The sequence below is a fragment of the Echiichthys vipera genome (genome assembly GCF_963691815.1).
Source record: "Echiichthys vipera genome assembly, chromosome: 15".
In the NCBI taxonomy this organism is placed as follows: domain Eukaryota; kingdom Metazoa; phylum Chordata; class Actinopteri; order Perciformes; family Trachinidae; genus Echiichthys; species Echiichthys vipera.
Window position 1 is genome coordinate 7,781,919 of NC_139840.1, and position 20,154 is coordinate 7,802,072.

The 20,154-nt window shown below is 40.2% G+C and overlaps 1 protein-coding gene across 4 annotated transcripts in view; it reads left to right on the forward strand.

The window, feature by feature from the left end:
• Positions 1-760: 760 nt before the first annotated feature.
• The window catches only part of gnal2 (guanine nucleotide binding protein (G protein), alpha activating activity polypeptide, olfactory type 2), a gene marked incomplete at its 5' end in the record, with an annotated part of 55,342 nt that continues 35,948 nt past the window's right edge, over positions 761-20,154 (forward strand). For 2 of the 4 annotated variants that reach the window (XM_083928939.1, XM_083928940.1), the window contains 4 exons: positions 761-1,256; positions 13,379-13,451; positions 14,331-14,385; positions 14,569-14,688. In XM_083928939.1, the coding sequence (XP_083785065.1) occupies positions 761-1,256; positions 13,379-13,451; positions 14,331-14,385; positions 14,569-14,688 (744 nt within the window). Of the gene's footprint in view, positions 1,257-12,670; positions 13,121-13,378; positions 13,452-14,330; positions 14,386-14,568; positions 14,689-20,154 lie in introns of those variants that run through there. The other 2 variants (XM_083928941.1, XM_083928942.1) reach the window with 1 other exon arrangement.

Sequence of the window (20,154 nt, forward strand, 5' to 3'; positions counted from 1 at the left end):
TGATAAATGACATATGTTATGGGAATTCAGAAAACCTCACATTGATGAGAATAATTAATCAAATGCTGATATAAATACATGATCTAAGGGGATAGCCTATGTGTAAATGAGCCCGGTAATAAGGCTCAGTGTTAGGGAACACAATAATGCCTAAATGACTGTGGGCTAGTTATCTTTACAACTGTGTTAAGAAGTTTACATATTATTCCTTTTTCCAAAGGCTTGTGATTTTATTCGAAATAGTGTTTAAAGAGTGTCGTTGGTCTGATAATAGAGCCTCACTATCCGTGTGCAGTAGATAGTGTCTTTAGTATCTCCAGGCATGCAGGCATGAAATGTGAGGAATGAAAATCATGACCAGCATTCTCGAAATGGCCATACACTGTAGTAACATGACGTACCGTGCATTGCACCTAACAACTGTGCAGTCAGATTGTTGACTGTCTGCGCAGCCAATAGTCGCGTTTTTTTCCCAAGGTTGTGCTTTTGGTTACTTACGGTAAGATGGACCCGCAGTGTCCACTAAAGGATCAGGTGATCCACTAACTACGAAGTGAAGGCTGACTGGGGAAAATGCAAAATGACATATAGCAAATGTCGGAGCATAATTCATTCACATTTTCGCCTCAATTTTGGACTTAAATCCTGCGGCTGGAGCTCCAATGTAACGATGGCTCGTTAGGGCTGCTGGCGTAACTGCGATTTTTTTGATATTTTAATTTATGAAAAATCACATTCACAGGCAAATATTGGTTTCAACATGGGGCTGTGCTACAGTTTGCGTCCCCGGCTTTTCGGGGACCTGAGCGGGTCTATCTCCAACGCTACCTCGGACTCGGATCAGCCTCCGGACGCCGCCGTGCCGACCCGCGCCGTGGGAGCTCGCCAGGAGGACACCGGGGGATGCGGGGAGACTTCGTCGCTACGCGGCGGTGGCGGCGGCGGCCCGGTGCGCCCCGGGGACCCTGCCAGGCTCCCGGCCGGGGAGCACCGCCGTGGAGACACCGGCACCGACGGTGTGCTCATACAAAACGGAGGCGGCGGCGGAGGTAGCGGTAAGGGGACAGGGAAGGACCGCGGCCGACGCTTACAGCTGCTGCAAAAGACAAGCACTCAAAAGCAGAAAAACTGGGACAAATTGCTGGTGGAGGAGAAGGAGGCCGAGAAGGAGGCGAAGAAAGTCAGTAAGAATATTGACAGGGCGCTGAAGGAGCTCAAACGGGAGTACAAACAGACGCATCGGCTGCTGCTGCTGGGTAGGTTGAGCCCCTCACTGTTGTTGTTGGACTAGGGAGCCGCTTTATTATTAGAAACCAAAAACGTACTGGCCTTTTCCAGAAATTATGTCACTACTCTGGCGAGGCCTATTGCCACATCTGTCGGTTTGGCTGTGAAGACCACCTCCCGCGGCTGTCAATGACACATGATGAAGATGGACGTGTACACTCACTGGGCCCGCTGTCCTCTCACTGGTCACATTTGGGGCTGTGAGGAAAAAGCCAATTCAACATAACGTAGGCCGTCAAAATGGACCAGTACACACTATACAGCTATAGGATGTTTACTCTGAACATGAGCACAGCACTACAGTAGACTACAGATGAGAAATAGCTTTTTGAAATACATGTGTAGCCTGTAGTGTGGTATTAGTGTGGTTATAATGTGTCAGGGGAGTAATTCAGGTGGCGTAGTAGAGACATGTATAGAGACCACTGTTCTGAAAAGGAGTATAGTATAGTATAGTATAGTATATAGACTTTAGTTTCATTGTGGCATGTTTACAGTCATTCTTCTCAATAAGGTAGTATAGCAGAGTATAGTGTAGTGTAGGGGTCTGCAGCTAAGCAGAGTGGGGTAAAGTTTTATAGATAGGAGCCTATAATTAAGTTGGAGTACAGTGACTTGTGGTAGAGTACAGTTTTATACATAGTTTAATTGGCTTTAGTTTGAAAATATGTAGAGAGACTACTAAGCTCTTGGCTATTGGGCCATATGCACTCTGAGAGTTAGGACAGTATAGTATAGAGCACTGGTTCTCAAACTGTGATACTTGTACCACTGGTGGTACTCAAGCTCTCTCTGGTGGTCTCCAAAGGAATCTCCAAAAAAACAACAACTATTAATTACTCAATTAATATCATACTAAGAAAATACTTACACTTGTAAGATCTTTGATGATGGTAAGAGAGTAAGTAGAGGTAAAATGATTGGTTTGAAAACACTGACATGTCAGTTCTGATGCTACCCTTCCTGCAGCGTGGCTGTGGCTGAACACAGTCAACGATAAATAATCTCCTGATTAGGAATAAACCTTTCTGTCAGTAGATGAACAGTGTCGGCCTACACTGCTGTATTTTAACATTGGTCTTAGTGGTGGTGCTTGAGAGCCTGATATGTTCTGTGGTGGTGCGTCATGTACAAAGTTTGAGAACCACTGGTATAGAGTATAGGATGACTGATGAAAAATAGCTTTTTGACTGTGGCATATTTACAGTATTTTTATTTCAATAAATACATGTATAATAGAGTATAGTGTAGAGATAATGCCTTGTAATGTTCTATAGTGTTTTAGAAAGCCTCACTTGGCTGGCTTTGGAAACTAAGATGTATAGAAACCACTGAACTTGTGTCTATCGCGCCATGTTTTTCTCTTGAAAATCTGCATATTATAGTACAATTGAAGATCATATCATAAAATATATTGTACCAATGTAGTGTAGTGTAGTGACCTGTAGTGCAGTAAATGTAATATACGGTTTAGCTGGTTTTGGAATATAAAGATATAGAGAGAGAGCACCCAGCTCTTTGGCTTCTCTCTCTGAATCCCAACATACTGGTAGTACCATGTAGCGAAGCATCGACTTGAATAGTGTTGTAGATTATAACATGGTATATATTGTGTATTGTGACGTGTGTGTGTGGATCTTAATGATTCTCCCAGCCTTGCTCTTGCAGCGCGTCTATAAAGTACTTCAGGCAGGGTAGGGCACCGCCTATATGTTCAGCCGAACTAGCCACTCTTTGCAGAGCCTTGTGGTCCTGATTGGTGCTGTCTTTCGTACCAGTCAGTGATGCTCCCCGTCGGAAAACTCTTGATGGTGCAGGAGTAGGAGTGCTCATCAGTATTTGTTACAGAGACATCACCCAAGCTACCAAAAATAGTTTAATCCACATTGGGAAGATCAAGTCGTTGTCATCCTGAATAAAACATTAGCTTAACAGAACGTACAATGTGTAAACAGAGTGTAGGAATTTGTTAGAAATCCTCCGTATTTGAGGGGATACCTGGATTTTCTTCAGGCATCTAAGGTGAGACAGTCTCTGCCTTGCCTTTCTCATCACTGAGTCAGTATGCAGCGCCCAGGTCACATCGAGTGCATCATCAGTGCAATGGAAGGAGCAATAATGTCCTTAATCCAATATTGAAAACTGCATCCTGTCCGCCTCTCCATCACACATTAACAGCACACTGATAGTCTTTGATACTGATTCTGGAGAGTGTGATGCTTTCCAGCTCCACTGACGACCTACTGGAGCATTTTAAAGTTGTACTGGAGTTGAGGAAGGTAGTGGTTCAAACAAAATGGCAGCCGCAAACGCAGTTATTCAAATCTTGCAACACCATCTTGCCCTTGAGGACAGTCCAGATGTCCGCTGGTTTATCCTCCGGCATTCCGGTCTTTGATAACGTGTATCCCTTCTGTGGTCTCCTCAATGCATCCCGGGATGAGAGCTTCATGATCTGCAACCTGTAGAATGCACATTCACAGAATAAAACACAGTGAGATCAAATATGCACTATAAACATCACACAAAATGTCTGCATTCAACAATAAAGTCAGATATAATCAGGAATGTGGACTTGCAAAACAAGGGGAAAGCGTCCGAAGCGAGCCACTTTAAGCAAAACTTTTCCCAGCAGGTTGAAAGAGTTGTTGCTGCTGCTGCGCGTTATTGTTCCTCCTGTCCATATAGTCTATTTTTCTGTATCTCCACCATCGTGGATCATGCGTAAATTGTGGCTATTATTAATATGATTCATGCAAGAGAGTGATTTTCCATGAATTGAGTTCTTGCCGTCACAATCAAAGCGTGGCGGCGCAATATCAAAACCTTCACTCACTCACTTTAACTCAAAGATCAAAAAAAGTTCCACTCAGTCTGTGCACCGAATTGTCATTATTCAACCTCTCCGTGTCTTCTTTGTGCCAATTAACTATAGCATATAGAACATCACTCTGCAGAGTATACTCTATTGTTTTGCTTGGTTTTGATACCTGTGTGGAGGTTGGATGTGGTCGGTAACTGATTATTATGTATCCGATGTGCGGACATAAAGCTAATGGGCCTATAAGCTTGCAGCTTTGCAACAAGGGTCACTGTCAGTTCTCTTTTTGAGGCATGCACAAGCAATTGTGTATTATAGTGTATTGTAGTATAGTTGAATAACTAATGGGTAAAGTATAGTATAATATTATATTATATACTACTGTATAGTATACTATAGTATACTATAATATTGTATAGTATAATATTGTATTGTAAAGGATGATACAATATAATATAGTATTAGTGTAGTATAGTATAATATAGTATAGTATGTACAATATAAAGGCCATAAAAGTATGCTATGCTCATAAAGTATGCTTAATTGATCTTATATAAGTATAGTATGGGATAGTAGAGTAGAGTACTGTATTTTGTGGAATAGTGGTCTGTGGTGTATTAGTGTGACATGTTTGATCTGGACTGGGACCACAGATGACAAATAGCCCTTTGATTAATTGTTGCACATTTACAGTAAGTGTTTTTACCTAATACATGTACAGTACAGCAGGTTAGAGTGTAGTACAGTGGCCTGTAGTAAAGTATAGCACAGTGTTGGACAGTAGAGTGCAATAGATTATAGCTTAGTAGGCTATAGAGTAGAAGTGTAGGTGTCCCTGTGCTTTTACTCCTCATTGTTGTGGGGAATGGATTCAGTGCTGAAACGACGGAGTTTCAAGTATCAACTCACTGATTCCAATTCGTCATCATCATCACTTTGATGAAGATACCAAACACTTCCTGATTACAACTTTAAATATGCAAATAATTGTTTGCTTTATTATTTCAGTGTAAATAGAGGGTTTCTTTTCTTAGCTTCTATAGACTGCCATTAGTCATCAGTCAATCATTAATCCATCCATTTTAAGGCATCATTTAGGGCTCTAGCAACTCGTAATGTTGGATTGATATTATTTTGGGCATTTCATTGAGTGGGTTATAATTAGATACATCTTTACGTCATAATAATGGTGACTTAGCTGGAGCCCTCATCAGTTGTATCTATATAAATTACAGGGCACATGTCAGTATTAGGTCATACATATTATTACCTCTCTGAAGTATTGTTGCTGAACATTCAGTGTATTTCTAGTCGGAGGTGTTGTCAGGAGAGACCTCTTGAACCTTGTTGCCCTGTTGTTTGCATCCACTTTTAGTTTTGACACACACTAAATAACACATTGCATGTATTTACCTTACTTTTAACAGTTTAATGCTTAGTTACTCTGTATAATAAATGGCTGCTAGTTTCATTTCCTAATTGCATACAGGAAGAAATGGCTCATCCCAATGAAGTCACTCAGGGAAGTGTCATAAATTCTTCCATGAGCCGCTGCGTAAAGCTACACAGTGCGTGTAACCTGTGTTTCAGCATGTCATTATGGTTTGGGCGGCTTTCTACATCAGTGTAGAATGACAATTAAGTTCTATCTGTCCTGGTACACCCAGGAGCCTCAGCGCCAGCCACGGGCCACTTCTGGTTGTTCTTAGAGGCCTTTACACCCTTCAGGTCTCCAGTAGGACTCTTGTTGCATGCAAGAGGACTGAGGTGGTTTGTGTTCCTCTGAAAGTGGACACCTTTCAAATAGTGTTACATTTCAAGGAAACGTATGCTAGCTAATCTGGGTCACTTTATCTGTTTGTATTTGCTGCAGGTATTTAGTTGAATAATGATACGAGCTGTAAGGAGCTAATGTTTATCCTTAGCAGGCTGCCATGTGCAGCTTGAGCTGGAGCTGGAATCCATCAGTGTGAGGTATATTTATGACTTTGTTACTTACATTTTGTAATGTTTGATCATATGGAATCACAGTCTTGGGTATTATAGAGTATCATTTTAGACATAGTTCAAATCTTAAATTCTGTTTAGGTTTATTAAAAGGCCTGTTAAAAAATATAAATTATTGATCATAAATGTCTCATTGGATAAGTTTTTTTTAAACTGTTCAGCTTCAGAAATGACAAACCGTTTTCTTAATGCCTTGGAAAGTAAGGGTTGCTTAAGTAACGCACACATATCACCTACCCTCATGGAAATTAGGTGCAGTAAACCTGCTGAATTGTGGCTTTACAAATCAAAGTTCAAAGTTAAGTGGACTGATTTATTTCACATTGTGTGATAGGAAACCAGCTTGAAATTAAGCAAGTCATGTTGTCCCGGAGACATTTTCTGGGAATTCTGGGACAGTAGAGAGACTTAGCACATGGTTCCTATGAGGCCTTCAAATCATTCAAAGTTTGTGAGTTGGGGGGGGGATCAAGGCCTTGAAAGCTTTTAAAAATAGACATCAATAGATGTGGGTCATTGAAAGTGCTTGAATGTATGTATTTTGTGCAATAGTAGAAATTGTTCTTTTAATATACATATAAATTATATATATTTCTTAGTCTTCTGGGGGCATTTTTCACTATTTTCAGACATTTAATGGACAAAACAACCAATTGATTAATCACATAATAACCAAATAATAGATAATACAATTATACATCTGAAACAAACCTTAAGGTACATCACAAAGATGTTTCTGACCAAATAATAGATAATAAAATGATATGACAGAAACAAATGTTAGGGAACATCCCAGAGAAGTGTCTGCCCATGTCCTAGTGTCTGTCCAGATGCGTATAAAGTTGCTACGTTGGCCTCAATATTAAGTAGATCAGGGTAGTTCAACATCTATAAAAGAAAAACAAGATGTGTTATGCTAGCGGAGATGTGATGTGACCACAGTGGCCTTCAAATACAACTTTGTGAGTATGTATTTGAGACATGTTACATAGATGTGATATATTTTGTGTCAAGCTGTCCAATTAATATGGACTTCTTGTGAAACACAAGAATACATTAATGAAAGTTTTTAGAATGAGCTCTAGCAGGCTGGCTGCTGGAGAGAGCGGTACGTAGCCTATTTACTCATGTAAAAAAAATAACATATGTATATTAAAAGAACAATATCTATTCCTGCACAAGATACTTAAATTCAAGTACTTTCAATGACCAATATCTGTTGATATCTATTTTCAAAAACTGTCACTGCTGTCCCCCCCCCCCCCCCCCCCCCCCCTCAAATTCACAGAGTTTGAATGATTTCAAGGCCTCGTGTGATAAGTCCCAGACACTTTAACTCTGTGTCCCATGTCTCCGGGACAACATGACATGCTTAATTTCAAGCTGGTCGTGTCACACCATGTGAAATAAATCCGTCCACTTTACTTTGAGCTTTGATTTGTAAAGCTTCAATTCAGCAGGTTTACTGCACCCAATTTGCAAGGAATTAAGAAAAAACATTTGTCATTTCTTTACAGGCATTTTATAAAAAACCTACCCAGAATTTAAGATTTGAACTTCGGTATAACAATACTGTAAGATACCTAAAATAGACGGCACCATTATTCAAATAATGTGCAATTACAAACTCATTATTAGACATGGTTGACCAGAGGACAAGGTAGAAAATCTGAGTTCCTTTAGACTTCATACTTCGCCACAGGAATACAGAGATGGGAACTGGACGGCAAGTTCTGGTCATTTCTTGGAAAGGAAGTGAGTTTATTGTTAGGTCTCTTGGATCATGTTCTGTGTAGGCCTGTGATAATATCTGTTGCAGGTTTCTTAGATGTCCTTAACTGACCGTTTCATATCTCAGCCTTATCACCCTTCGTGAGCCTGAAACGGGCTGCTATAATGCTATACACCCCACAGAAGTGATGACGGACCTGAGGCAGGCGGGCCAATGAATAGCCTGTTGGAAGTCACTGATTGTCGTGTTTTTTTTGTGCATGTGAAGCCATATTTTGGAAAAGCTCACTCAGTAGAACTTAAGGCCCTCCCCTTTAAATACCAGTAGAGTCAGGTGAACTTTGCTTCAGTCTAATTGGGTTTTACCATTGCTGAACTTTGCTACTAACGGACTTCCCAGTTAATATAATGACCAACAGGAGGTAGTTGAGTATGAATTATTGTCATATTTATGATACTGCTAGCAGATACTTGTATCAGCTGAACCACGCCACACCAGAAGGACATTGGACTGTTTGTTCCCCAGGTTTCGCTTACTGTATAATTTAGGCTTTATCAAGAGGCTCTACCCTTTTAAGAGAGTGCAATAAAGTTATTTCCAGCTTGCAAAAAAAAAATTCAGGGTGACTAGTTTTAGCTTCATATCATATATTTGGATGTGTGTCTCATTTTTACACTACATGCTTCCTTCAACAGAATAAATGTAGCTTTAAATGTGGGAAAAACTATTTTAAGTGTCAGGTATTGTTAGATTTATTGTAACAGTTCACTGGCAGGTTTAATTAATGTATTTATTTAAGTTCAGTCATTTTCCCGGTTGTAACGGTTGTTTAAAGCTCCCCTCCAGACATGTTGGAAGACATATGAAAAAATATTCTGCCTTGAATGATATTTTGTATCTCATGGTTTAACCTCCCAAAAAAGTTCAACAACATCGATAGAACCACTTCTTCCACTTTGAAGAATCCAGAATCGATGGACATGCAAATATTGCTAATTTTAAAAAGTTAAACTGCCGGGCACAAGATGTCTCCGACTTCACTGAAAAATCCATTCATGTGCACAGGAGGCTCCAAGTTTCTGAATCACACGAGTGTAAGTTTGCATTTTGGAGCACACTTCAGAAGGTGATTTTGAAATCGGATATAAACCTTTTATCCAACCTTTAAGAAGAACCACAGCAAGTGAAACGTAGATATCAGACAATACTTCCTTGAAGAGACCATGATTTATGCAACAAAACCTGATTCTGCATCATTCACAGGGAGCTGACAGCATGTGTGCGGTGCTGCCTCTAACCACTAGAGAGTGATGTGGGACAGTCACTTGTTTTGTCCTGCTCTCTGAGGTGTGGAGACAGGATCTCTCTTTTTTTTCTTTTTTGATGAGGGTGTGTTGTGTGTGTGTGTGTGTGTGTGTGGGGGGGGGGGGGGGGGGGGCTGGCTGTTGTAATATTTCCACACTACTATAGGTGAAGTGAGGGTTCCAGTTGCGATTTGCATGCCACACAACTTTGCCGCACTCATTTCATTACATGAAACTCACATTTGCATTGTGTTTGCATAATGGAGACTATAACAGCACACTCTTTGTTGCATGTTACACACACAAGCATTCACGGTTGCCTCATGCTTTTGAGTGAGGATTTAATGTTTCATACAGGACATTTGTAACGTTTCTTTCTCATCTGAATACAAACAGTGTAGTGTTGTATGTTAGCTTAGCATGAGCTCAACCTTAAGGCCGGCCTACCAACTTTTACCCGTTGCTCTTGAATAAAAAAGACTTAATTCTCTGTCTTAAACATACTGACAGACACTTTGATGTCTGCTTTACTGCTACCTACAAATAACACAATGGTAGTGCACATGCAAAGTGCCATTTTGGTTACTGTAAAGTCAAACCTGTATAAACCCACACCCCATGTTGGCCTAGTTTAGAGGAAACCACAGCAGCTAAACATAAATGTCAGACAATGCTCATAACATTGACAGTTTCCTCCTTATTGGCAAAAGCATGACTTGCACTGGGACGGGAGTGTTGTTGTGGTGCGTGACCTTCTTTAAAATATATATTTGGAGATGAAACTTTATCAAATGTCACGAACATACATTGTTTAAAATAAAGACAAATAACAGACAAGTGTGGAGGGTCCCCGTGGTGGTCTCTAGTTAAGTGTTGCTATATTTCATAGTATTTGGCAGGTAAACAGTTATGGAAAAAGTTGGCATGAGATATGTTTGCACTAAGCGATTATTTCTTTTATCAGCAGAACTTGGGCATATGTGAGAAATATATATTAATTTTGTCCCCAAGGAAAATCACTTTGAGAGCGATAGTGTGCTTTTTTATTGTCTGTATTACAGTTGTATTCTTGTGCGACCCGTTGGGACTTGCAGTGTTTTGTAAGACGACTTTATGGTGACCTAATCAAAATGAGTGTCACTTTTATATCCTATGGTGTCACCACGATTTTACAGCAAGACGGTTTGCTTTGTATAGCTTCTGATTTTGCTTTGATTTGGGGGCAGTTATCTTCTCATGCTCTGGCCAGTGCATGCAGCTGGCCAGAAGAGTTTTGCGAAGGCTTTGAATATTGCTCAAGGGCACATAAGCAGATGAAAGATTGAAACCATTTTTGTAAAGTGTTTGCATGACGCGTAATCTATAGCAATGGTTCCCTTTGGCTTTAATATGTCTACTTGCCACCTCCTGTCACTGTTTGTCCATGTCCACAGGTTATGACCAGCAATCCGACCAACATGTGATTCTTCCTTCTCAGATTGTTTATTTTGAATCATTTTCAGAGACTTGAAGAGGTGAACTTTTGCTGAATTCACAAGAAATTCAAGGAAAAAAAGGAATTTTTGAAAAGAAACATGATATGTTTTCTTTTTCTAATTCCCGATCTTGTTAATTATTCTTCTCTTTTGGCTTCTTACATTTATCTCATGACTCTTCAAAACAGGTCTTGACCCCCAGGATGGGAAGGACTGGTCTATGGAATAGCATAATGGTTGTCAAAGGAGAATAAAGTAGACTTGCATTAGGTGAAAGGCCCTGATTAAGCAGATATTTGTTCATTTACTGTCTTTACCGTAGTGGGAAAAGAAGTATTCAGATCCTTTACTCAAGAGAAAATTCTGTAAAGTACTCCACTACCACATGTGTCATGTATTCAGAGCCAAAGTACATTTGTATTACCAGCAGAATTTATTTAAAGTACCAATTAGCATAGAGGGAAAACAAGTACTGAAGAACATGATAAAAAACATAGCTACTTCTCACCAATGTCTTACTGTACATATTATTGTAAGATATACATATATATCATTTTAATTAAAGTTTTTTTAATAAACATTACAATATACAAAATGACATGTCAAGGGAGGGACATTCATTTTGTAAATTCAGGGCCATGGTGGAAAGTAGCTAAAGTACCCTACTTAAGTACAGTTTTGGGGTACTTGTACTTTACTTGAGTATTCTCATTTTTAGACTTCTACTGTTCGACATGTTGGAAGCCAATATTGAACTTTTACCTCCGCTACATTAATTTGACAGCTGAAGTTACTTGTTACTTTGCAGATTCAGAGTGCTTATGCATTTTGATGTATTGTTATGGATTAAGGTACCCGGCAGTATATAAAGTAATTTGAATAAGCGCCACCTTTGAACGCTGTTATCAAATTGCCCTTTTGTGCATAATAAGTACTTTTACTTATAGTACTTTAAGTATATTTTGATGACAATACTTATGTATTTACTCAGTTAATGTTTTGAATGTAGGACTTTTACTTGTGATATAATATTTTTACAGTGTGGTTTTGCTACTTACTCTTAGATAAGATCATTTTAACTATACGCTTCTGGGTAAAATGAATCTATTATAAAGCATTAAAATGTATTTTGTGATGAGGTTTTGTATAAATAATCTGAATCTGCAATATAACTAGTAACTAAAGCTTAAAAATAAGTACAGTCTTTCCCTAGAAATAGTGAAGTACGAAGCTGCATCAAGTGGATTAGTCAAGTAAAGTACATGCACCTCAAAATTGTATTTAAGTACAGTACTTGAGTAAATGCAGTTACTTTCCACCACTGTATAATATGCATAACAATACAGTATAAACCCCTGAAAGAGGCAATTTTGCACAATAAGTACTTTTGATACTTTAAGCTCATTTTGCTGCATATAGGCCGATTTATGATTTATGTACATTTACTTTTTAGTGAGTGACCTGAGTACTTCCACCACCACGTACTAGTAGTCCCCATTCTCTCAAGGACTACCATGAAGTATAAACTACTCCAAAGATACTCATAGTACGGTAAAACCCGGTGTGCACACACGCACACACACACACACATACTGTAACCGGGTTGCCAGTTTGGGTCAGGGCCACCTCACTGACTGGAAGCCAAGAAGAAGAAGCAGAAGAAGAAGAAGAAGAAGAAGAAGAAGAAGAAGAGACCCAGCCCCTCTGTAAACCAGCACACACACAGGCGTCCGGGTTTCCACCCCTTTGCCGAATAGTTTGATAGCAGGATAACGACGGATAACCCGGGAATGGCTTCTGTCCTTTTTTCCACACGAGTTATAAAATGCAATGCGAGCGCGGGTCGTTAATGTTCCAGTGTAACGCAGGTTTGTTTTCCACCTCCACGGTCCACGGCTACTTCCTGGTGCCACAGAGAGAGGCAGTGCTGAGTTAAAGAGACAGAAAAGACTGAGAGAAATTCAGATAGAAAAAAAAAAACACTGAGAGAAGAGAGGGGTTGGAGACGCGATAGGAACAGTTCACTGGATTCCCAGAAATTGAAAACCCTCTCTCTCTCTTCCTATTTATATGTATTTTTGATATTTCTTCGTCAAACCGAGCCGTTATTCTCCGTCGGGTTGTGAACTAACCGACGGTGTGGATGACGGTTGGCTGCGGCTGAAGCGGAATTGTAACGGGGGAACATATTCCTCCCTCCGACGGAGAAGCCTCGCAGAGATTTTTCCCTTTTTTTTTATTTTTATTTTTACAGTAGACTCATTCCTGTGTTATTTTTAAAAACCACAAAATCATCCCGGGTGTTATTTTCTATTTTTTCTACGAGTCCACAAGGAAGGGTTAGGGCGACGGAAGATGGGTTGTTTGGGCAACAGCAAGACTGAAGATCAACGCATCGACGAAAAGGCACAACGAGAGGCTAATAAAAAGATAGAAAAGCAGCTGCAGAAGGAAAGACAAGCGTATAAAGCCACACACAGGCTCTTATTACTGGGTAAGGCTGCTGTATATATGTGATGGCTATCTGAAATGTAAGCTAATCCCTTTCGTTTACCGAACACGTAGCCCCGTTTGACAGCGCTTGCAATAATATGTCATGGGGGTGGTTATTGATGCAAGCGAAGCTCCGGAGAGCCTACAATTAACTGGCTTCATGTCCAAAAACATGTAGGGTTTTCACGCGAAGCTGGATGTCCCTGTTCGTGTTCAATCCGGTGATATCTCTGTGTGTTTTCTGGTGTATTTTTCGAAGGTGCGGGAGAGTCCGGAAAAAGCACCATTGTGAAGCAGATGAGGATCCTACACGTCAACGGCTTCAACGCGGAGTGAGTGCTGTTCAATACACTTATTAAATAGCGACATTAACGCCTCAGAGATCACATTAGTGCTTATTCTTATGACTTCTCTCCTAATGAATAACACTGTCGAGGCCAGAGTATAGCCTGTGAATGGATTTTCCCCAGGCACTGCAGCGCCTGTTGGGCCCAGTATCCCATGCAAAGCAGCTAATATCCCCCCTCCTCTCTCCCTCTCTCTCTCTCCCTCTCTCTCTGTCTCTCTCTCTTTCTCTCTCTCTCTCTCTCTCTCCCTCTCTCTCTCTTTCTCTCTGTCTCTCTCTCTCTCCCTTTTCCTCCCCTTTCGTGTACATGTACAGTTATCATACATTTGTGATGATCTTAGTGTCACACAGATGCCAAATAATGCACCGTTTCCTGTTTCATGTGAGAGGGTGAAAGGTTGTGATCGACACAGGCCTATTGATGATTTGTTTTGCTGCAAGGCCTTGCATGGCATTGATCTTACCAGTGGTCTATTTGAAACAGGCCTAGTCCATGTCAAGAGTCCTTTTAACTGTATGAAAATTCCCTGAATGTGTATGTGGGGGCTGGAGTTTTTATAGGCAAGGATACGAGGCATAATCTTGCATTTTTAAGATTAAAAAAAAGAGGAAAATCATGACTACAGCACATCATTTCTCTTTACTTTTGCATTTTACTGAACCCCATCCTGCATTTCACTGTTGCCTGGTACATCAGCCTCAGCCTTAACACCTGTACTATATGTATAATTGTATTGAGAATAAAGTTTCACTTTGCTGTAACCCCTATCTTACTCATATCCACCTTGATGTTACATGTTCTGTGGTCTGCAGTGGTTGATGTTTCCGTAACTGTGCTCCACACATCTATTCTGTCCCCATGCAGAGAAAAGAAACAGAAAATCCAAGATATCCGGAAAAACGTGAAGGATGCCATAGTGGTGAGTTTCATCTGTGTCCCTTCCTAAAATGTGCTCAATGTCTCTGTTGTTACACCCACCGCAATCACATTTTGCTGATTATTATTATTATCATTATACAGACTCATGATTAGATTTTTTTCCCCTATTCATCCTGCCTAATGCATGTTTTGTTATTTTTCTCCCACAACTTGTGTTTTGTAGACTATAGTGTCTGCGATGAGCACTTTAATACCCCCAGTCCCGCTAGCCAACCCAGAGGACCAATTCAGAATCGAATACATCAAAAGCATAGCACCTCTCTCCGACTTTGACTACTCACAGGTAAGACGTTCATAAAGTTTGTGTGGGATATAAATATGTGTGAGAGAGACTGGTACAGTGCGTTGTGTCTGTGTGGTTGTTGGGTGGTGTGTGATGAGAGCATTTGCTCTTTTTATGGCCAACGATGCACAGTAGATGTTGCTGATATAGCTGAGGGATGTCAAATGGAATTTTCTGTTCTTATATTGACTCTTTTTTGATGACGTGGGAGGGGTCTTTTTAACAAACCAAAGCTCAGGGCATTGTTTTTTCTCTTGGGAGATATGTTATGAATGGAAATGTCAGCTATCTTGTAGGAAATCAACAGTTAGTTGATTTAAGTGCTTGTCAAAGGTTTGATTCCCCTACGTAGCTGGAGCAGATGTACTGTATGTTGATTTGAATGTAAATTGGAGCACATGGCATTCTTTTCAGTGTGTGATGAGCCATTCAATAGCGCAAGGTCATGTGTTGGAAATGTAGATAATGTTTTACATAATTTTGAAAGTCTTCCTGGTTTGACACCGGCTGTGCAGCACCACAAAACAGGAATGACCGGCAACAATAAAAGGCAACTATTTGGATCATTTAGGTTATTTTTCAAATGTGCATTTGCCACATATCTTTTGTTTTATATCATTGTTAAAGGAATATCTTTGAGTTTTGGACTGTTGGTTGGACAAAGTGAGATGGTAGCTTGGGCCTTTATAAATTAGTCATTTTCCACTATTTATAAATATATATAAATCTATTCATGCAGCCCTACTTCTTTTATCTTTGGGAACATCTTCTATAAAGTTTGCAGTTGTTCACCTTTTATAAAAAAAAAAGAGATTTGGAGAAACATAATATGGCATATGATATTTTCAACAAGGCCTAAACATTATTACATTCAGATCTTTTACTTGCTATTTTTTTGTTGTTTCTCTCAGATCTTTACTTGCAACTTTATTTAATGCTACATCACAAGAATATCCATTAAAAGGATTTGGGTGTTAATTTCCTCACAGGGCCCACAGTGGGAGTGTTAACAGGGCAGTAGTAGTCTCTGCTGATGTGATGTTGTGTTTTGTGAGGGCCGGGGCCATGGGGGAGAGCCGGCGTTGAGTTCCCAGGCCCAACCAGGCCAAAGGGAACAACATGGCTCTGTTTGGAGTGTCTGTGCTTGTCATCAGTCTCAGGCTTCACTTGTGCCGTCAGTGTCACCACTACATTGTCACTTAGTGCCACCAGGCATGATATCCAATACAGCAGCACAGGAACACGGCCAATCAGGAACCTGTGGCTTTCACCTGTTGGCGCCGTTGTGAAATGTGGAAGTTGTTTGACCTGGAAACTTCTGGATAGATGATGTCATGGTGAACCAAGTTCATTAATCTTAATGGGAAACTTTCTCTTGACAAACATGATGTACTGCAATCATTTTTGTAATTGTTTTGTGATAAGTTATCGCCATGAATGGAAAGAAGAAGAAGACAATAATCCCTGACTTCCTACATTTCCCTGAATGACTTGCTGTATGTGTATAGACGTTGAGAGTGATGGTGATACCTTTGGTTATACCATATTGAAAGTTTTTTAAATATGGCTGCAACTGAAGATTAGTTTTATCATTAGCTAATCTGACGCTTGTTTTCTTTATTTTGCCACTTTGTCTTTTATATCTTCAAATGTCTCGACTGGAAAAGATATGATTAAACAGTAGTCACAATTGGTTTCTCTCAATTAGCTAAATCAATTATTCAACTAATTGATTTACAAAGTTGTTGCTCAAAATTACCTCGTCATATGATGTACCTTACCGAGGCGATATGAAAGTCTTTTATACTTGACTAAAATGCTTTACTGCGGAGTGGTGACCATGAAGATGAGTCATGAAACTTGCTTTTATTAGCTGCTACTCTCCGAAAAATCCGACTCATTCTAATCTGCTTTTTTTTAAAACTGATTTAATCAAAGCATCTTTGTTCTTTGGTGAAAGAAAAGAAAAGTTATTCAGGCACTCTGAGGTAGATCAAACCTTCATTTACTCAGGTTCATTAGAAGTTAGAATTTAAGAAAAACTTTTCGATCTCTGCTGTGTTCTCTACCTTCTTTCATGAAAGCTGGACTCACCCTTATGTTTTGTTCACAGCTGTTGGTTTTTGCAGTAGTGATGGAAATAGTAGTGTTGTTTATCAAATTACATAACACTACGTATTATGTAGTATTATTAATTTGACGTGATAGTCTAGTTGAACAATGGTGTGGTATGCTGTTTCTGGTTAGTCAAACAGGAAGGTGATAAGCTACAGAACCATGGCTGCCCTTTGTCATGGTCTTTGGAAGGTACTGTTTGGTGGAGAGGTCGGTGTCTCTTCTATGTGATAAAGGGATGGCTTTCTTCCTGTATGGATTTTGTATGTTTGGGGCAAAATCATGACATTTACTGTTGATGTTTTACATGTTTTTTGCTGTCAAACTCACGTGAAATATCTTCATGTAGGGATCTGTTTGGTTGGTTATGGTACAGCTAGATCATGAATATTATACATGCCCCCAAACACTAAAACGACTGGAAACTTATGTAGGACAACCTTTAGGAAGGCTTAGTTTTGCTGGACTGTCCTCTTTATCATCAAAACGTCTTTTTTTTGTAAAACTTTTCCCTTCAGTAGCTTGGGATAACAGAGGGCCAATGGAAAAGAAAGCACGGACACAAACGGTCGTCTATGCAAATGGAAACAAATGCCACTGTGGTAGCTATGCTAGTGTCCGTCAACTGAAGTGGAGCAAATTCAAATGAGCCCCTGTTGTTACACCATGTAGCTTTCTCTCTATCAGGCGTGTTAACACCTACATGTCCTGTACATCTAATGCAAAAACAAGGTCACTGTAACTATGAAGTAGCATTTGAGACCTGTCAATGATATTTCTATACACTTTTAACAATAGGACAAGGATCAGGTCCACAAAAGTTTGAAATACAGTCTGTTACGGAGGTGAGCTTCATATTAGGATCAGCCCCACCCAATGTTGAACTGATCTATTTTTGTGTTAGGGTGCAGAATTGCTGTACCGTTGAATTGTTTGAATTTTACACCCTGGCACATCAGCAACTGTCAGTGAGTGAGTGTGTAACTTTATTGACTGTTGTCTGATGTCCGTTTACAGGCCCACCTGTAATCATGACTTTCTATTAAGGAACATGACCTGCTTTGTGCTGCTTTTGTTCTACTCTATGGCCGTAAAGGGTAACACCTCTGTTGCATTCCCAGCTTCTTGGCGATTTCCCAATGATGAACAGCTTTCGATCTTAGAAGCTTGTTTTTCCTTAAATTGATTACCTGAGGATGCGTGATGTGGGGCAAAGGGTGGTGCGAAGGGCTGCACACTGGGACAGTGTTATGAAAGATAGAGTCTTGAGCAGTTGCTCCATCTCTCCTTGTGCTGCTTTTGCTCTCTTTCTTAAGCTAAATTTGTCTGTAATCTTTTTTTAAACCACGAAAGTCAGGTCTCTGTGCTGGGTGTTGCTGGTTTACTGGGGAGCTAGCTAGTTGTCTGCCTGTCTGTGTACAGAGGGATTTGAGATTAGTGGCTGTACATTTCGCTCTTAAGGCCAAAGCTCTCTCAAAAACTTTACCCAAAGGAATTCTAGTGTCCCCCATGCGACGGAAGATGCAAGCCATTTGCTCCGCAACTTTGTTTTGCAAATCAGATTTAGGCCATTTTGTTCCCTGTGTCAGCCTGACCTATATGATTCAAGTGAAATATTACATTACACACAACTTGATTGAACATGGAAACTAAGGCTGAAGTGAGAATTGGTCCTAGCAGGGTCACCAGTAAATCAGCATCTCATGGCTAATGATGGAGGGGGAGTTGAAGTGGACTGGGAAGAGCACAGGAAAGAGTTAAAAAAGCTTGTGTTAAAGCAAATTCCCTCCTGGTCTCTTTCTGTGTTATCAGTTCCTCTGTAGGGCACTGCAGCACACACTGCATTTATTCAAAGGCCCAGTGTCACACGCCTCTGTGGAAAAGAGCCCTGAGGACCATACTCTGCTCCCCCCTCTCTGCCCCTTCCACCCTCTACCCCTTGTCCTCCCTCCATCCACTTCCAACACTTGCTAGCTTTGGCGGGCCCTTCTTGGTTTAAAGAAATTGTCAAAATCTGCAGAACTAACAGCTGAATACTGTAGCCAGCGCTGTTGAATCTATTTTAAATAATAGTTGAGGAGGGTGTTTGACTGTAACAGAAGCGGAAGCAAATAAAGGCAGGAAAGCAAATATGGCCCCATTTTCTCGGTTAATCAAGCGTTTGGTGTTGCAGGTCAATGGAAAGCTAAACTATGGTTGTAAAATTAGAATAATGCGTTAGTGTGTGTCATATTTATATTGTACTTCTATTGTGTATATAAGTACAACCCTAACTCGCTAGCATAAGGTTATATCTGACTTGTGCCTGAAGTGTAAGCCTATATTCATCTGTAACAACAAAAGTAAACAAATATTAACATCTCTCTCGCTCTGTGAGACTTCTGCGGACTGGATTTCCTCCATGTTGAACTTAATCACCGGATCTGCCGAGAGGAGATCTCCCGAAGCATGTGATCATTTATCAGGCTCCTTCTCCCTCGCTCTCTCTGGTTCGGGGCTACTTTCACCCTCTCTCCAGTCAGAGCGCAGAGCCAGTGCTGAGTGCAGAGAGTCATGTGGTGGTTCCAGGCTAGAGGAGGAGCCCATCTCAAAGACATGTGCACAGGAGGCCAGGGATTTTAGCCCAATCATCTATGTTTAGGGTATACAGAGAGTCCTGGGAAATTGCTCAAAGTCATTGATAAGATGAGCTCCCCTCATAATGCTCCCACAGAGACATGTATCGTCATGCAACGTATCATGTCTATGGAGGGATTTTGCACAGCTGGAATGCTGCTTTTATTATGTATATTTTAGGAGGTGTAGTTGTTTTTGTAGTGTTGTCTGTATTTGACCACAATTAAGTTATGCCTTCCAAGTACACCACCTTTGTTGCTTTAGTTTACAGTTGTGGCCAGAAAGTCATGAGCTTAAATTCAATTTTGTATCCAGGAAGTAAACGGGAACCTGAATCACCACCCAGTGCTGCTGCAAATAGCCTTTTCTTGTTCTTTTTTTGGAATTAAAATCCAAATTTCAGGTTTCACTTCCACAGATTCTTGATGAAGTGCTGCATGAAAAACACTTTTTTCAGAGTAGCCTACAACTATGCCGTTATGGCGTAATGAAAAGGATATTTCATTAAGTTAGAATTGACTCTCTTTTCCTTAGAAAGGAAATGGAATATGTGAGGAGCTGTTAATATTAAGAAATAGAAAAATCATTCATGCGACCATTTGTTACTGAGTTAGTGTAGTCTTGCCAGTGCTATTTTTTACTTGAGTAGAATTCAGAACGACTAATTCTACTCATACTATTGACTTGTAAATGTTAAAGGAACGCTTCACTATTATGGAAAATAGGCGTATTTGC